The following is a 17,288-nucleotide window of genomic DNA, read 5'->3' on the forward strand; positions in this document are numbered from 1 at the left end:
CAAAATGAAATGAACCTCTGACAGTAACAGATGACTACTTCTAAAAGCTCTGTGTAACTATTTGATGTATGTTCAATATTTTCTTGTGGATAATAAGTCCTACAACTTGTTTCAAGAAAAGTGACAGGACTAAAACAATTAAAAAAGACAAAGCTGCTCTTTTTTAATCATAGGCTCATATATAAAACTGAGTTGTGAATTATTTCTGGAGAAGCAATTGACAAAGTATAAGTAAATCACTCGAAGAAGTAAAACTGTCTTGCTTTATTTAAATGTTCAAACCAAACCTCTATCCTTGACCAATGAAGGATTTCCTTCAACAAATAAATATTTACAAACTATGAAATATGGACTTTGTGCACTTCCTAAAGCCAAAGAATAGTGTTTAAACTAAAATTTAATATTTTCTCTCTCCTCAAATAACACTAATATAAGAACATAACTTAAAAATAGTTTTCTCTTGTAGCAGACTATCTATTAATCATTCTTTAGATACTATTGGCTTTGTGAGTTTTCATGTAAAAAGAAAAACTGTAATTTCAAGATTGATTGGAAAATCTGAGAATATTTATGGATTTGAAGAAAAGAGTAAAATCTGGCAAAATAGAATTTTTTGTAACCCCCTTTATGAAGTCAAGAAGGACAAATCTGTCAATATCCAGTTTCCTGTGAAAATTCTTCGAGTGATAAACAGCTTGATTGGATAGATCAAAGGGTTAATTTGAGATTTGAGAAAAGACTGACTTCCCTTAATTTTTTTTTTTTTTTTTTTTTTTTACTGTGGTGTGTGGGAGGAAGGTAGAAAGAGGCCCCAGAATGAATTCACTAATTGGGGTTTTCACCTGCTGTGAGTCTAATCGAATACAAAGCCTTATTTGTAGCTGAAGAGGAAGGGAGATTATGCAGAGTGTCAGAATTTCTGCCTAGTTTTGAAATTCGTGTTATTTGGCACAATTCTGGACAGGCAGGCAAATAGTTACAGCTTTGAGCTGTTGTTAAGGTGGACCGGGAATGCTGTTGTCATATCTGCTTGAACCACCTTAACCAGTTATCCATTTTTAGCAGGAGGTGGTTATGGGGTAGCGATATAGCTGGCAGGCTAATAGGTACTTGGAATTCTTTCCCGTGAAGCAACCACCGGCCTGTGAGGTTAATGAAGTGTGGCTTTATTTTAGTGAAGATGCTAAACTTCACATCTTTTTAGATGTTCAGGTTGATATAGGTGGCTCTGTGAAGCTTTGAAAAACCTTATTAAAAGAAAACTACATGAGAGGAAGACTGAGTTTGACTTTATCTGGAACCTGTTTGGTGAAATCCCTGGTATAGATGGCAGCTGGCTCAGAGAGCTTTGCTCAGCCTGGCTTACTCTGCCCCCCTGCAGGGGAAGGGCCTGGAAAAATAGGCTTTTGTGTGCATGTGAAGTGCTCTGTGTCTGAATGTAGAGGACTCTTCATTTACTAGTTAATGCAAACTGACGGGCTATTTTTATATCCAGAAGATGCTGGTTTCAGATTGATCTAAAGGGATTGTTATACATATTTTAATTAGCACACCATGGTATTTGCCCTAACTAGAAATGACTCACCATCATTGTAAGCATTTGTTAGATGTCTGATTCACTGTCCGTGGCTCGCACTTGTACTATGCAAAGAAAACCATGGAATCCTTAGGCGTTTCAAATGTTAAAATCTTACTATAAAATATGTATTGTATTATGCTTAATCGAAGCAATATCTATATTCCAAATGGATTTTTATAAAATGATGCTAAGATTGGTTAGGGAATACAGAGCAGTTCAGATAAGAGACTCTTGGAGCTAGAGGGAAGCCGGACCCTCCGAGGTGGCGAAGTCCCTCAGGGCCATCCCCAGGCAAGTGTCCAGTGCACACCATTCCGTTTTCGTTTTTTCTGCTCCTCATTTTGTCACTGGTAAAGTCAGGCTACCATTGAAACCACAAGCAACATAAAAGGGAGAAGGATGTGTTTGTGGAAGTCCAGAGCAGCCTGTCCTCTGCCCTTGGCCCTTCACACCCTCCATTGGATGGGCTCATCCCAGACTCATGACTCTACAATGTCGCCATTTCCCATAGATAGCTCCAATCCAGACATCTTCCCGCTGATCTCTGGACTTAGACGCCCAAGTGCCTGTTGGATCCCTTCACTTTAACATCACACTGCCACCTCAAACTCATCACCTCTCTTGGACCTTCTTCTGCCTGAACCTGCCCCTTCCTCTTGAAATTCCTAGCGTGGTGAATATTACTCATCCAGTCTTGAGAGCCACTCTCCAATCGTGATCCTCAACCTCAGCTGTGCATTAGAATCATCCCCTGAGACTTAAAAATCCCAGTGCCCAGGGCTAATTAAATCAGAATGTCCCGGTGGTGAGACCCAGGCGTATGAATTTTTTATTGCTCCCCAGGTGATTCCATTGGGGGCCATCGCCCTTGGTCTTCCCTCTCTTACATTCGTACATGCAATCAGTCAAGACTCCCGTAGCTTTTATGGAATTTTATTATTTCTCCACACCCCCTGCCATTGCCATCCTGCGGGCCTTCATCAGACCGCAGTAACCTTGCATCTGGTCTCTGAATTCCGAACTCTTCCGGTCCAGCCGCACACGATTGCCCGAGCCATTTTTCACAGAAACGAATCCTTTAAAAAGCTCCCCCACACCTTTCATGATGCAGGCCAAACTCTGGACCATTGCACTAGGTCCTCAATTTGGCCCCCTGCCTCTCTCATCTCCACCTTGACCTTCTCTCCCAAAGGCCAAGAAGAGCAGCGAGGCTCTTGGGACGAAGCTGCCTGTGTCCCCTTTGCCCAGGGCACACCCCTGCTTTTATCGCCATTCATAATTGTTGACTTGCCTTTATCTCCCAACAGCTGGAAGCTCCAGTTGGGCCGCAGTGGAGGCTCGTAGAAATATCTGTCCAGTGAATGAGCCTAGTCTCCTTTCCAGCTCCAACAGGTGGTCCACACTCAGCACCCCATCTACGGCTTCAGAGGGTGGCTTTGACTGGGCGGGTCCCTGTTTGGTCAGGGTCCTGGGAAAAACAGACGGTCCATTCAAAAGTGGTACTTGAAGAGAGTCTAATGAGAAGGCTATTTACCAAAATCTGGTCAGGGTAGGGGAAAGTTCAAGGGCAGGAGGACGTTGTGGTTGAAGGGACCTGGGAATGCCGTTGCTGTAGAAATGACCACTCAGCAAGACTTGTCGCTGTGGATAGAGGAGCTCAGACAATGCCAGGCTCAAAGCCAAAAAAAGGGAGCTTATAGAATAAATACCCAAACAGGTCTCTCCTGCTGCCCTTTCATCTTCAGCTATAGGCCTTTCATCACTGCCTCCCATTGGCTGAAAGCAAAGGGAAGCCAAAAGGGACGAGGGCCTTATTGATGCCATCCACAGAGGTCCAGCCCCCTGGGGCCCACAGAGAGCGGAGAGGCGCAAAGAATAGAGCTGGAGGGGAGAATGGGGGAATGTCCAGTGCAGTCCTTTAGATCAGAGAGGTAGTCAGTTTTCTAAAGTATCTACAACCTTTAAGTGGTTCAAAGACTAGAGTTTGGGATATAGAAAAGTGTATAGGGTCACGTTCCAAGACCTTATCCCATCTCATTCTTTCCTTACCCCCATTTCTAGCAAATTCACTCTGGCTCTTCTCTGCTCACAGCCAGCAATGAGAACGCTTATGAGCACTCAAGAACAATACAGATCTTCCCCTGCAAATAGAAGAAGCCGTGCCTCGCCATGGCAGCGTGAGTCTTGAAGCCAGACTACCCAGTTCCAGTCCTGGTACTGCCACATGCTAGCCAGTGGTATTGGGGATAAGTCACCCATGGTAGATTCTGGAGGCAGGATTTCAATGGAAGTTTGGTGGCAGAGCACTCATATTCCTTTCATGCCTATGTTGACATCTAAACAGTAATAATAAAATAACAAGAAGAAGGGCTACTATAAATAAGCAATTAATGTGTTATCGTACATGGCATCACTATATAAATGAAGATACATAAATTGTTCTCTTCTTAATGCCTTTCCCTAATAAGCAAAATTCATAATCTGAGATTGCTAACAGTCACAGTGATGCCCATGTCACGTCTTAATAATACTTTCAGCACTTAATTTTTAAAATAATATCAAGATTCAGGAGCAAGTCTTCAAGTGCCTATAACTCTGGTCTAAAAAAGATCTTAAAGATGTATTTTTGAGGATTGCCATCTGTCAAATTTAAGAAAAAAATCTGAATAGTGATTTCTTATTTTCCATTCCTTATTTTTTAAGATTCATTCCTAGTAGTTTCCTAATTGGACCCTAAGAAAATAGATGAGCTCTTATATTTTATAGAGACATATCAGAATTCCTGAATCTTGAGTAGGTAATTAAAAAGTGTAAAACAACTGAATCTAAAAAAAAAGAAAAGAAAAGGAAGAAAACACAATGCTGACTCACCACACAGGGGGATGCAAACCTTGATTTGATTGATTTCTAATATTTACAAATGCCTGCTGTGCGGTGATGTTCGTGTCTTTTCACTGAAATCAACATAAACAGTATTTAAGTAATTTGCCACATTGACACAGAGATTACATCATTGGTAATTGCAAAGGCCTCCACTTGCTCATCACAGAACACTTCTCCTCCTCCTCCAGTCAAAGAGAGGGGCAGACCTAGAATCTACCCTTGGACCAAGGGACGACCTGACCCCAAGCGAATCGAACCCTAGTGCGCCCCCCTCAGACCGGTACCGCAGCCGCCTCCACAATTCACTGGCTCAAATTTGCTACAAGCCAGCACTAATGAATTTCTCAATCCATCAGGCAAAATGCCAGAAGAAATGCCCTATTTGCTTTAAAATAGCAATACCAGTCATACCTACATGCACATGTCTTTAGTGATAACGTTTACATTTTTATTTGTTTTGTCAGGGTAGGGAAGGAACTTGGCTCTCCCTCTCCCTTTTGTTCGCGTACTTTAATTTTTGTCTTTTGCGCCACGCTGTAACAGACGGTAAAAGAGAGATTGATGCCTCGAGTCCTTTCAATTTTAATAATCTACGGGGAAAACGTTGACCAAAAAATAAAGGATATTTAAAAGGGGGGGGGCATGTTTTGAACTCTACACTGAGAGAGTGAAAAGGAAATGGTTGAAAGAAGATAAGAGAAGCAGGCCAACCGAATAAATGGAGAAGGAGGGACAATGAAACCACCAAGGGAGTTTATCTTAAGATACTCTTTGGACTCTAACTGAAGGTATGTGGAGGTTGCGAAAAATCATCGTGCTAATGAAGGCTTTCTTCCCTTGGAAGTAGTTACAAGCTTGAAATAATTTTTGCATAGTTAACCTGTATTATCATATTGCAAACTCTAAGATTAGAAATACTGGAATTCTCTAGGCCCTGTAACTTCCAATCCAATCTTCTGTTGGAAGTGGTTTCCTTTTAGATTTCTCTAAAAGGCCAAACCGCACCACCCCGCTGGGGGAGGGGTTTTACTTCGAGAGTCTCCACCGGTGGTTCTGAAACTTCAGCGTGCTGCGTTTCTGATTCAGTTGGTCTGGGCTGGGGCCTGGGAATTGTCATTTCTAAGAAGTTCCCAGGTGATGCTGATACTGCTGGCCCCAGAACTACAGTTAAAGAACCACCGCTGTATCACAAATACACATACAAGTGCTTCCCAAGCAGCCCGTTTAGCTCATGATGAGTGTAACCTGAATTTCAGGTCCTCACAGCCTCGCCACTTTAAACTTCAGTTAAGTTGGGGGTGGGGGGTTAGGTAGAATTATGCTTGCGATTTTTCTTTCATTCTCTGAAAAGAAAACTGAGTCCCCACACTTAATGATCTGCGATGAGGTCATTTGCACCTAGGTCATTTATTTAGGCAACAAGTAGTCTTACTGGAGGTTTTAAGGGGTGCCAGCAAGGCGGTGTGTGGCTTCCAGGTTCCTGGGACTACCTTAAATCCCCTCCTCTGTCTGTCTGTCTTTTTCTTTTCTTTTTCCTATCCGTTTGGAAAGCCCCGAATGCGGGGTCTGCAGGAGTTCGGGTTCCCAAGTCGCTAGTTGGGGGCGGAGCCTGGCCCGGCCCCGCCCCGTCTGTCCGCAGCGCCCCCTCCCCGTCCGCCTCGCCGCCGCCCGCCCGCCCGCCAGCCCGCGCCGGCTCCTCCGCAGTGCTTTCAGCTGCGAGCCTGGGCGGCGGCGGCGCTCGACTTTCGGGAGCCGGGCGGCTCTGGGAAGCTCACTCCAACGCTTGCCTTCCCCCGACCGCGGAGCACTTGCAGCCATGAGGGAACAGCTCAAAGGGTAAGTGCATCGCGGCCCCCTCGGAACGCCGCAGTCGGTGCACTTGTGGCACGGGCAGGGGGCAAGCCGAGGCGGCCAAAACTTGGGTAAGCGCGGGGGCTGGACCCCGGGCTGCGGGCGGCGGACGTCGGGGAACCTCTCCGGCGAGTCCCCGGCGGCGCCGCTGCAGGTGCGCCCCCGGGGCTTCTCCTGGCGCCGGGCTCGCGGGGCGCCCCCTTCCCCTGGCTTTGGGACGGGCTCGGAGAGAAAAAGCTGATATCTCACCGTACCCAGAGGGGACAGTGCGTTCCCCACGCGGGGATTGGGGCCGCTGGAGCTTTTTACTCCTTTCCGGGCTGTGTGTGTGGACGTGAGCCAGACAGGCTGTTCCTAAATCGTCGCTCGACCTCGCAGAAGGAAGGGGCGCGCGCGGCTCTACCTCCCACTGCACTGCAAGTGCCAAAAGGTCAACTTTCTGCCTGATTTCTTCCGAGAATTCCAAATGACATTTTCCTCGCTGCATTTTCTACTGTGTTCGTCTCATGCCCCAAGACTTGCAGAAATCAGGAAAAAAAGAAAAAACAATCTAAAGGCTAGCATTCAAGGATTTGACACAGAGGGTCGAGGGTTTTTTCCCCCCTTTGCCCTCTGGGGTTGCGTGTGGAGTCATTTCTGAGTGTCTTCTCGCGTTTCTCCAGGTGTCTGTACTCGTCTTTAAGCAAAGTTTGTCGTTCCCGATCCGATCGTGCCAATGAAAAGGGCAGGACACTTTGTTTACTTCAGTTAAATTTGAATTTAAGTTTGAAGCTTAAATCGATGGGCTTTAGTTGCCCGAGGGAGGCATATTATTAATTATAAAATGCTTTAACATGAAAAAATCCATCTGATTGAAGTGGCGAACTAAAGTCTTTCAGTGAAATCTACATTTTCCCTTGGCCAACAAGCTCTTCTTGGTCTCCGCTTCTAAATCTTGTCACCTCTGCTGTCACCCCTCATGTCCCTTCCTCTTTTGCTTAGCTTTTTAAAAATTTCCTTGTGCCAAATCCCGTCTTTGGAGGATACAGTTGCTCTTGGAGAAGCAAGTGAAACAACACGGTTTATATGAAAGGTCTCTGACCCTTGATCACCGTGGAATTGGTTTCAGTCATCCTTGTTTGATCTTGGATTGGACACGACCCTGAAGTGAAATTGCTTTTGCCCAAGTTGAGGGTGGGTGGGAAGTAGCCCTGAAAAGCAAATAGAACCGAGAACATGTAACAGCTGGAACAGTTACTGGCGCAATCATCTTTGCCCTGGCTTGAGCCAAGCAGAATAACATGCTAAATATCCCAGGGCAAAGAAATAGGGACTAGAATAGGATTTCTGATGCTTTGACTGACACTCACCCCTCTTTACCCCCTCCCCACAGTAGCAGAAACTTTTAAATATATTTTCCCATTCCCACCCTGCCAGTATTCCAGCAATGCAAGCCAAATTCAACATTCAGCATGCAAATGCCAAGGTTCCTCTAGAAAAGGAGTCTGATCCCTAGATTAAAGGGAAATGATGATTTTGTGTGTGTGCATCAGTGGCCTCCAGATTATATATGAAGCCAAGCTCTAATCCTCTGCAGATCGCAAGAGAACGCTACCTTTTTATGTCGCTGCATAGTGATTAGTTTCTTCCCTGGGAAGTAATGGAAAGATACATATAGATATTTTAAAGGCAACTGTTTGGAATATTTTCAGTACCAAATAACAGTGGTGGCAGTAGAAATCTTATTTTAATTAGGCAACTGCCATTTCCCGCAAGGGCAGTAGAAATTTGTTACTTTTTATAAGTGTTTAATGTTTGTTTTTAAGAAACTAAAAAAGCAATTTCAATAAGTCTGATTATTCCAGCACTGACAGCAGGAACAGCTCTGAGGCTGTGTAATAACCTTGCGCACTACTTGAAACTGAAGAAGGTGAGAGAAAATTTAAATTGTATGGTAGGAAATTAGGTCAGCCCTGGGCTCAGTGGAGTAATGCTTAATTTCTTATTATTGACAAGGAGGTGGTGCCAGGGTCTTTTGTCATATCCAGTGATTTTTGTATTGTACTTTGCATCAGGTTCCTCTCACGGCTTCAACAAGAGGGAAAAAGAGATTATTGAAGTTTGTACACATTACAAAAAAAGGGGAAGTCGGAGTTTGAAGGCGGTTCAGAGAGGCATAACTGATGCCAGGCTTTGGCGCCATCAGAGCCAAAATCAATAATATTTTAAAGATTTACAGATTGTTTTAAGGATTATTTGTGAGGCCGGGCTCCGTGTTAATGTACATGTAGAATTTTGATCTGTGTTAAGCATCACTGCTCTCAGGAAGACTGGACAAAGATGTGCCCATGAACATGTGAACAGGTTTCAGAATTTCCTTTCTGCTTGGGCATGATGTATGGGGAGTGCGTTTCCAATATGAAGAGTGAAGCGCAGAGAAGAGACAGTTACTAAAAATAGTACCACCTACCTTTCCACCACCACCTCCCCAGCACAGCATATTTTTCTATATTGTCTGTATATTCCAGGTAAACCTGAGCTGCTTCCCATGGAGTTACTGAGAATTCTCTGTTTGTGAAGACAGACGTAGAGTAATAAATAGAGCTGTAAAATCTGTATTGGTCACAAGCAAAAAAATTGATTTTTCCTGTAAGGTACAGTATAGATATGAGTTATGTAGACCTGCGTTTACGAGTTCATCCTGTTCATATTCATCTGTCCTATCTATTTTTTTGGGGGGGTGGTTAAAATGGTGGTTCACTAGGACTTAGAATTCACCACAGATTGAAAATACCCACATACAGTGAAGTAAGTATTTGGTTCATGTAGTTATCCAAAAATCTGGTCATTTCAGCTATGTTACCAATCGCTTTTAGCATTAAATGATTAAAGATGGTTTTTCTGGTTTTGAGCCTTAGTCACACCCTTCGTTTTTTTCTGTCCACTGTGCTCGCTTCTTTTGCTTGGTACTGGTTTGCAATTGAAGTGAAACTAAGACTGCAAAGATGAAATATAAATCTGTTTTTCTAGTTACTTGTCCTGCTTTAAAAAAAAAAAAAAAAAGGTTTGTTGGAGGGGAAGGAGGAAAAAGAAGATTGGCTTTTGGATTTGTTGGGGGATATCTGTCTAGGTTATTCAGGTCCCCCCGAATCACAGGTAGTTGGGAGAATGGATACCTAGGAAGGACTAGTATTTACCTAGTAGCACTGAGGGGGGGCATAGAAGTCAGGCCTTAATATTTCTTCCATCTTCCACTAAAGGAAATTTCAGTTTAGCTAAAGACTGTTGGATTAAAGGATAATATCTAAAATCCTTTTCATAATTTTTAACCACTGGAATAAATTCCTTAAATAAAGATAGAAATGGAAGTATATCAACAGTCATGAGGGGGATGTTTTTGGAGGGAGGGCGCTGCCTGAAGCCGTCATTCACTTTATATGGGATTCTCCTGTCACTTGTACACATGTTTCCCTTTTCTGTTGGAACTGCATTTGGTACAAGTCATTTCTTGCCCATGTTCCTCTGATTTAAAGTCCTTTACAGATGGTGGCTTTTCAGAGTGATTCTCTGTTAGGTTTATCAGCGCAGACAGACATTTTTCTGCCCATCCATTGAAGATGCTACAGTCCCCCCACATGTCGCAAAGATGGGACGCTATTAGTACTCCGTTTGTATAATAACGGCCTGTACATGTGGACAAACCGTGATTTTCCCCTCTTCTCTCTTCCTCCCCCCGACTGGTGCTCCCATATGAATGGCCTTTGGAAATGCGGAGGCGTAAATGCAGGGTGGTCTCAGTAGCAGATAACCTTTCCTCGCTGGGCACTTGTGTGCGGAACTGGTACACAGTCACTTTCCGAGCTAAAAAACATCCAAGAACAAGCAACACTTTTCCCATGAAGCTGCAAGCTGCAGCCTCCTTGTGCTGCGCATGTAAAGTACCAGTCCCGCCAACCCCTTGTCCAGACCATAAACCAGCTTGGTCCTGGACTTTCCTAAAACCCCTTAAAGCGTGGACTGCTACTTCCGCTCTTCAACGCTTGGATGTCATTCTGGTATGTTCCCTCCACTGAGAAGCCCCTGTCACACTCCTCAAATGCAGATTGTCTCTGCGGAAAAGTAAAACAGAAACGAACATGTTTGGAAAAGACTGGAACAGCCCTTCCCAAGTGAACATTATCTTGTAAATTTCCTTCCGTAGCCTTCACTGCTCAGTCACTGAATGGGAGCTCTCAGAGGGATGGTCTTTCAAGTTGTGCAATTTGGGGAATTGCCACACGTTTCTGTGACACGACTCTATTTTATTTGTCAAACCACAAGAAACGTTTCTCCTTTTTGTTTATTTTTTTCAAAACAGAGGTGAATCACATTGAGTGTTGGTTTTGCTCTCTATGTAGGATCTTAGGCTTGGCTGACTTACCTATATTTACAATCCACTGATAAAAGGTTTGCTTTTAGTGAGCACTAATTTGGGGGCCACGCAATAACAAAAACGACCATGTATTGAACATTAGAAGGTGCCAGTCACTCATTTATATCGACTGACCCAGGTGAGCAGGCTTGCCCCAAATTTCACAGCTAGTAGGGCACAGAGCCAGAAGCCAACGCTGAGATTTAAAACCCATGCTGAGGTCATTTGACAATTGTTGCCTCCCCGAACTCCTCTTTCTGTGCGAGGCCCCTGTACTTTCTGCTCCCCTCGAAGTGTCCACATTTCAGCTATTTCTCTTCTCTCCATCCCCACCCTTCCCCCAAAGATTATGAATAGGCTCTGAGTATGAGTTCCGAAATATCCTTCAAGGCTGCATTTTACTGTATCAAAGCCAGTCATGTAATCCCTGAAAACTGGAAATATGATGCTATGGTGATTTATGTAGATGGGCCAAAGTAAGGAAACGTATATGTAGTTATCTCTCTCGGGTTTGTTCATGTAATTGAAGGAGGAACAAGGGTGTTTTGTTCTTTTTTCTTTTTCTTTTTTTTTTGGTGGCAGGAGCTGATAGCCAGCAACCAGACTTAGCTAAACTTCAAGAAATGGAGGAGAGCTGTGAATGCTCCATTCAGGCCCAAGTAAATATAGGAGAGGTGTAGTGGTGTATAGCGTACTGATTTAAAAACACATTCTAAAAGTAATGGGAAGAGGGAAGGTGTGATATATTAGTCGGGCAGTGGATGTACCGTAAGCTGAAATGAAATACAGCTATCACGGATGGGAGATCTGGATATGGAGAAGAAAGAGTAATAGAAAAACGTCAAGGGCAGTTAAAGCAAATGAGAAGTGAGGCAGTTTATTTATTAAACTAACGTTCAGTATCTCTCTTTGACAGAGGTGAGTAACACTCGCCAGTGTCCTTTTTGAATGCTCCCCATTGGGCAGGCGAAGAATCCTGATTTTCAATTATCGATTACATAACAAGGTCATTTTATTATAACAGAAGGGCAACTGATTTGGTGCACCAAAGAAACAAACTCTGGTTACCAAATAATGGTCATGTTGCTTTTACCTTTGAAGGCAAAGGTAGGGGCTTCCCTGCGTGTAAGAGAAACATCCTACACAACATGAAAGTCCTTTGAAGTACAGATGATGCAGAATGATTCAAAAGAAAACCAGGACTTCCCCCTGCCCCCCGCCTTTTCTCTACTATCCATTGTACATTCTAACATCTCTCTTTGTATTTTATGTTTTAGCCATGAGACCCAAACAACTTGCTGGGACCATCCCAAAATGACAGAGCTCTACCAATCTTTAGGTAAGGATGTGGTTATGTTTCTTCCTGGTTAAATGACAGATGACTTTTAGCATAAAGTAGGTAGTAGTATGCAAGTCCTTTGTTGTCTTAATATATCACTCGATTGTTTAAAGGGTGAAAACGACTCCTTTCTATCCCAAATTGATTATCAGCTTTCTTTTTTTCAGAGGTTCCTTAAAAATAATTTTTAGAATTTCATTGATTCCTGAAAAATTCAGTGTACCCGAGCAGGCCCAAAAGGTCTTTGTAGTTTTCTTTGCAGCCTAAAAGAATGGAAAAAAATACTTGTGATTTATGGCAATTTTCCCCCCACCAAGAGAGAAAACTGTTTCGAATTGCTCTTATTGATTTCTTCCTTGCAAAACCAAGACATCGTTTTGCCAAACCACAAATGTTGTGTAAAGGAATTTTCTGCAGTCTTTCCAGTGCTTATAATTCCTAAGCCTGTCAGGCCATCCGTGTGAACAGTTAAATGACTTCTCTCCTATGGCTTGTTCTGTGTTTGTGTGAGAGCCTGACAGTTCTTTTAAAAAAAAATTTTTTTTTTATTTATTGGTTTGAGGAGGTGGGGAAGAGAGAGAGAAACATTGATGTGTTGTTCCACTTACTTATGCATTCCTTGGTTGATTCTTGTATGTGCCCTGACCAGGGATTGAACCTGCAGCATTGGCATATCAGGGACAATGCTCCAACCAGCTGAGCTTCCTGGCCAGGGTGTGACAGTTCTTTTTTCTCTCATAAATTGGATTTTTTTTAACAGATGCACAGCCTCCAAATAAGGAGAAAACTTCAATCTTTTTCACGATTGTCGAAAGTCCACTCTATACCATTTAAGTTCCATCAGGAGTACTCTGAAATGAATTCTGTTACATCACAACTAGTTGTGTGTTTTCTTTAAATACTTTTTTTTAGATTTTATGTATTTAATTTTAGCAAGAGGGGAATGGAGGGATAAAAAGAGGAAGAGAAACACCAATGTGTGGTTGTCTCTTGCGTTCCCCCTACTGGGGACCTGGCCTGCGACCCAGGCATGTGCCCTGACTGGGAATCGAACCAGCAACTTTTCAGTTCCCAGGCCGGCTCTCAATCCACTGAGCCACACCAGCCAGGGCTAGTTGGTTTTTTAAATAAAAGATAAATAGTCATGTCTTTTCTACTACTAAAAATTTTTAAGTCTGCTTTTTTTTGGTGAGCAGATGCATTTACAGATAAAAATGCACAAGGTGAACTCTTTGGGTTTCAAGTTACACGACAAAGCCCATGGGAATCAGGATGCTTAAACATAAATTCTGTATACGTAAATGTATGTGGGCCGTTTATGTGTATGTGTCTGTCTGTCTGTAGCTATTACTATCTTTCTCTCATAGGTTCCTATCAGTTAATGAATTGCAGCTCCAGAGACATTAGGGAATGGAATAGGAACTGCTAACCAAAAGTATAGTTTTCTTAAACTTTATCTAAAATGATGTAAGTTCCTTCTAGAAAATCTGAAAAATGCAAATAAAAAGCATGAAAAAGGAAAGTCACATAACTCTAGCCAGACATGTTACATTTCAAGTCATGTTTTGTCGTTTCCATCTAGCAGTAAGTGGGTATATATGCATGCTTGTATGTACACACACACCCCTTTTAAAATTGAAAGAAAATTGGGATCAGCTACATTTTAAGTGCTACGTTTTCAGTCCCTACAGATTGTTTCTGGCTTATAATGCTGCATTGTTTAGACCACAGGTGGAAAACTTGAATGCTTCTATCTTGGCAAATGAGAAAGGGAAGAGTTCATTTGAAGTGGGCCATGGCTGTGCTTGGGAACTGGTAGTCCCAGCCCAGTGCGCTCGGGACTTCGGATTTTTCCAGGGAAATTAGAAATCTGTCAATAAAGAGCTAATTTAATCTTATCTGTGGGCCTCCTGATTATAACCTCTGGTTTACGCAGACTCAGCCCACTTGTAATTTCCACACTAATCACAGTGATCTCTAGTTGTAATCTTTTAATTTACTTTTATTTTAAAATTGTTATTGTAGAGTCAATACTGTTTCATTGTTTTTTTGTTTAAAAATATACACAGGCTAACAAATGAAAAAGAAGACAAATCATTTATAACCCACCTCTTAGATTTAACTAATGTTTAATAATCTAGTAGGTATCTTAAAAAAATTTCTTTCCATACATACCTTTTTACAAAAGTTTGATCATTCTGTTTTATAATCACCTTTCTTTTTTTCACCTAAAAGTAATCTACCATAGCCGTATTTCAAATTTCATTGCATTGTATTCTCTACCAGCTTACTTTTAATTACTCTGTAATGAGAAATCACAAATACGGTTAATTAAAAGCTGATTGTAAACTGTCAGTGAATAGGTCTTTCCACCATCAATAAGCATTAAATACACTTTTATTATATTTCTAAAGTGTTCTCAGTAGGTCAAATGTGATGGTAAACGCAAAGCTGACTGGTAACCCAGCATGATTTGTAGTCTTGGGCCAATCACCTGACTTTGGAGCATAATGGAATTACGCAGGAGAATCTAGAGCTCATTTATTACAAACTCCTTCTTGGATGAAATCAACTTTATTGAGATAATTTACATATAATAAAATGCAGCCATCATAAATATACGGTCCATTCCAACCCCCTTTGAAATTCTGCTTTTTGCTATCCTAACAACAAACGTTTTGGAAACAAATTAGGTGTCAAATCTCTTTTTCAGCTTTCAGAACTAATAATCCAGTATTTTTGTTACAATCAAATGTTACTTTTATCCAGTGGCGACTCTGCATATAACATGTACATACATTGAGTGCCTACTGTGTGTGCTGCACGCATGACATGTCAGCAGCCAGGACACGTGGTGCATGGTATCCACTGGCATATTTTATAGGGAAGTGAAGTCGGGTGCAGAGAAAGCATTTATCAGGACTACAAAGCTGTAAGGGGCCACCCTGGGATTTGCCCTGGGTCTTCTGTTATTTTCACTCATCTCATTGAGTTTGTTAACTTAGTAAATCATGTCCATGTAGGTTGCTGTGCATCTACTACAAATATGTACAAATTGACAGTTTTACCTATGGATAGACGGTTACTTGAATGGTATTTCTGGAGCAAACCATCATATTTCTAGCAATAGTATGGTGGCTCGTAGACAGGGGGCGCCCGCCCTCTCGCTGTTGCCGGGCGTACATGGGGTGATTGATGTGGTGTGTCATGTGTCTGCATCCCCAGGATAACCTACAGGATTAAGTGCCATCACTGCCCTTCTCACCCCCAAATTACACTGTCTCAAAGCGGAATTACAAGCATAAGAACTCTTTCATTTCTTTTTTAATTTTATATATTAGCTTATATATTTTTTTTTTCTCAAGAGGTATCCATTTAGGTCTACGTTGCTGTTTTGAGCTGGATGACATGGTTGGAAGCCTTCAGTTGCACTGAATTCATGAAAGATATCATGGAAACAAAACCGGTGCTGTCTCGTGTGGTAACTGCCGCACATAGTAGGTCCCTCTGCTACAGGGGCCTGAACCTGTCTGTGGTGACATGTTCAAAAGAACAAGACATGGCCTCTCTCCACCATAGCCTCTTACCTCAGACATAGCTCTACTGCGGGAGCTGGAATGGTTCATGATACGCATGAAATGTTACACATTCCTAAATATGCCCACTCCTGAGGAGCTTTCCATAGTCTAATTTGCCAAAATCCCCAACCAGTCTGTTCAGTATGCCCTGTTACCTGCCTTGCTCAAGTGTTTCTGCCACCCGTGGTCTCAGCAGCGTAGTAGGATAAACTAAGGACATTTTGTACGGACTGAAAAAAAAGTAGCACTTGAGCATTAACTGATGGAAGGCTGCAATATTACTTGAAATGTTAACGTGGGAGATCTTTAGTTAAAAGCATTCCAGCTGATTTCCTTTTTCCTCCTCCTTTCCCCAGTTTTCTGCAATGAATTTATACTATTTACAATTACATAGTTAGCAAAAAGCTTCATCATCAGAACTCCCTGTCCCATTCTTCAGTTATTTATTAACCAATGAGTACCTATGACAGAAAAGCTACCATAGCTACACACACGCGCGCACACACACACACGTACACAGAATTTATGTTTAAATACCCTGATTCCCATAGACTTTCTCGGGTAAATTTAAACACAAGGAGACCTCATGCATTGTTACTCTCTAAATACGTCTATTCAGCCCTGGCTGGTGTGGCTCAGTGGATTGAGTGCCAGCCTGCAAACCAAAGGGTCGCCGGTTCGATTCCCAGTCAGGGCACATGCCTGGGTTGCGGGCCAGGTCCCCAGTAGGGCGTGCATGAGAGGCAACCACACATTGATGTTTCTTTCCCTCTCTTTCTACCTCCCTTCCCCTCTGTCTAAAAATAAATAAATAAATAACATCTTTTAAAAAAATGCCCATTCACAAAAAAGACTTAAAAATTTTTAGTGCTAAAGAAGACATGGTTAACCTTTTTGAATTTAAAAAAAAAATGTAAAAATTCATTTAAGATTATTAGCAACCGATCTAAAATGGGTTTTTTTTAATATGAGCTCTTATCAAATGTTAAAAAATACTTATTTTTCCCTTACTTTTAGGATGTGTCTCCATTTGAAAAATTCCAAGTTATGAGGGGAAAAATTGTCAGGCTCCCACACAAACACACAGCAAAGCGTAGTAAAGAAATAATTTAAATGTTTACAGTGACAACCTGACAGTCATTAAGAAGTTGAACATTGGAAGTTCTCCAGAAACTTTTTTTACACAACATTAACCGTTTGGCAGAAGCATTGTCTTGTTTTCACAGGAAAGAAATCAATAAGAATAACTCGAAAACAGTTCTCTTTCAACATTTTTTCTCTGACTGCCCCTACCATAATGGGGTGAATGATGTATAAAAAAACATTTCCCATATCTATTTTTATATGGGCCTCAGTGTCCTTATCTTTAAAATAAGGATATTGGACAAAAGCGTTTTCAAAATTTTGGTTTTTCTCTTTCTTTGGGCTCAGGTGGGGCAGGTTGCTTCCACAACTTGCTGTGATCATAATTTTTCAAGAATTACCTTTGGCTGACTCTGCAGACGAATGGATTTCTACAAGTTTAATCATTTCTATTTTTAAAAATGCGCATTCTGGGAAAAACAAACAACAGGGAGGGGACTCTGCGGCCCATCCGAGTCTTATAGAGTCTATAGGCTGAGTGAGACAAGCTGTTATCAGGTAGGAAAGCTCTGGAGATATTTCCCA

The 17,288-nt window shown here is 42.1% G+C and overlaps 1 protein-coding gene across 6 annotated transcripts in view; it reads left to right on the forward strand.

Moving 5' to 3' along the window:
• The window catches only part of DMD (dystrophin), a 1,878,371-nt gene that overhangs the window by 1,732,126 nt on the left and 128,957 nt on the right, over window positions 1-17,288 (forward strand). For 5 of the 6 annotated variants that reach the window (XM_054566574.1, XM_054566573.1, XM_054566575.1 and 2 more), the window contains one exon: window positions 11,981-12,042. In XM_054566574.1, the coding sequence (XP_054422549.1) occupies window positions 11,981-12,042 (62 nt within the window). Of the gene's footprint in view, window positions 1-6,151; window positions 6,299-11,980; window positions 12,043-17,288 lie in introns of those variants that run through there. The other variant, XM_054566578.1, reaches the window with a different exon arrangement.

This window comes from Pteronotus mesoamericanus, unplaced genomic scaffold, assembly GCF_021234165.1.
Source record: "Pteronotus mesoamericanus isolate MK-2021 breed Mesoamerican mustached bat unplaced genomic scaffold, CSHL_Meso_final contig_173, whole genome shotgun sequence".
Classification (NCBI taxonomy): Eukaryota; Metazoa; Chordata; class Mammalia; order Chiroptera; family Mormoopidae; genus Pteronotus; species Pteronotus mesoamericanus.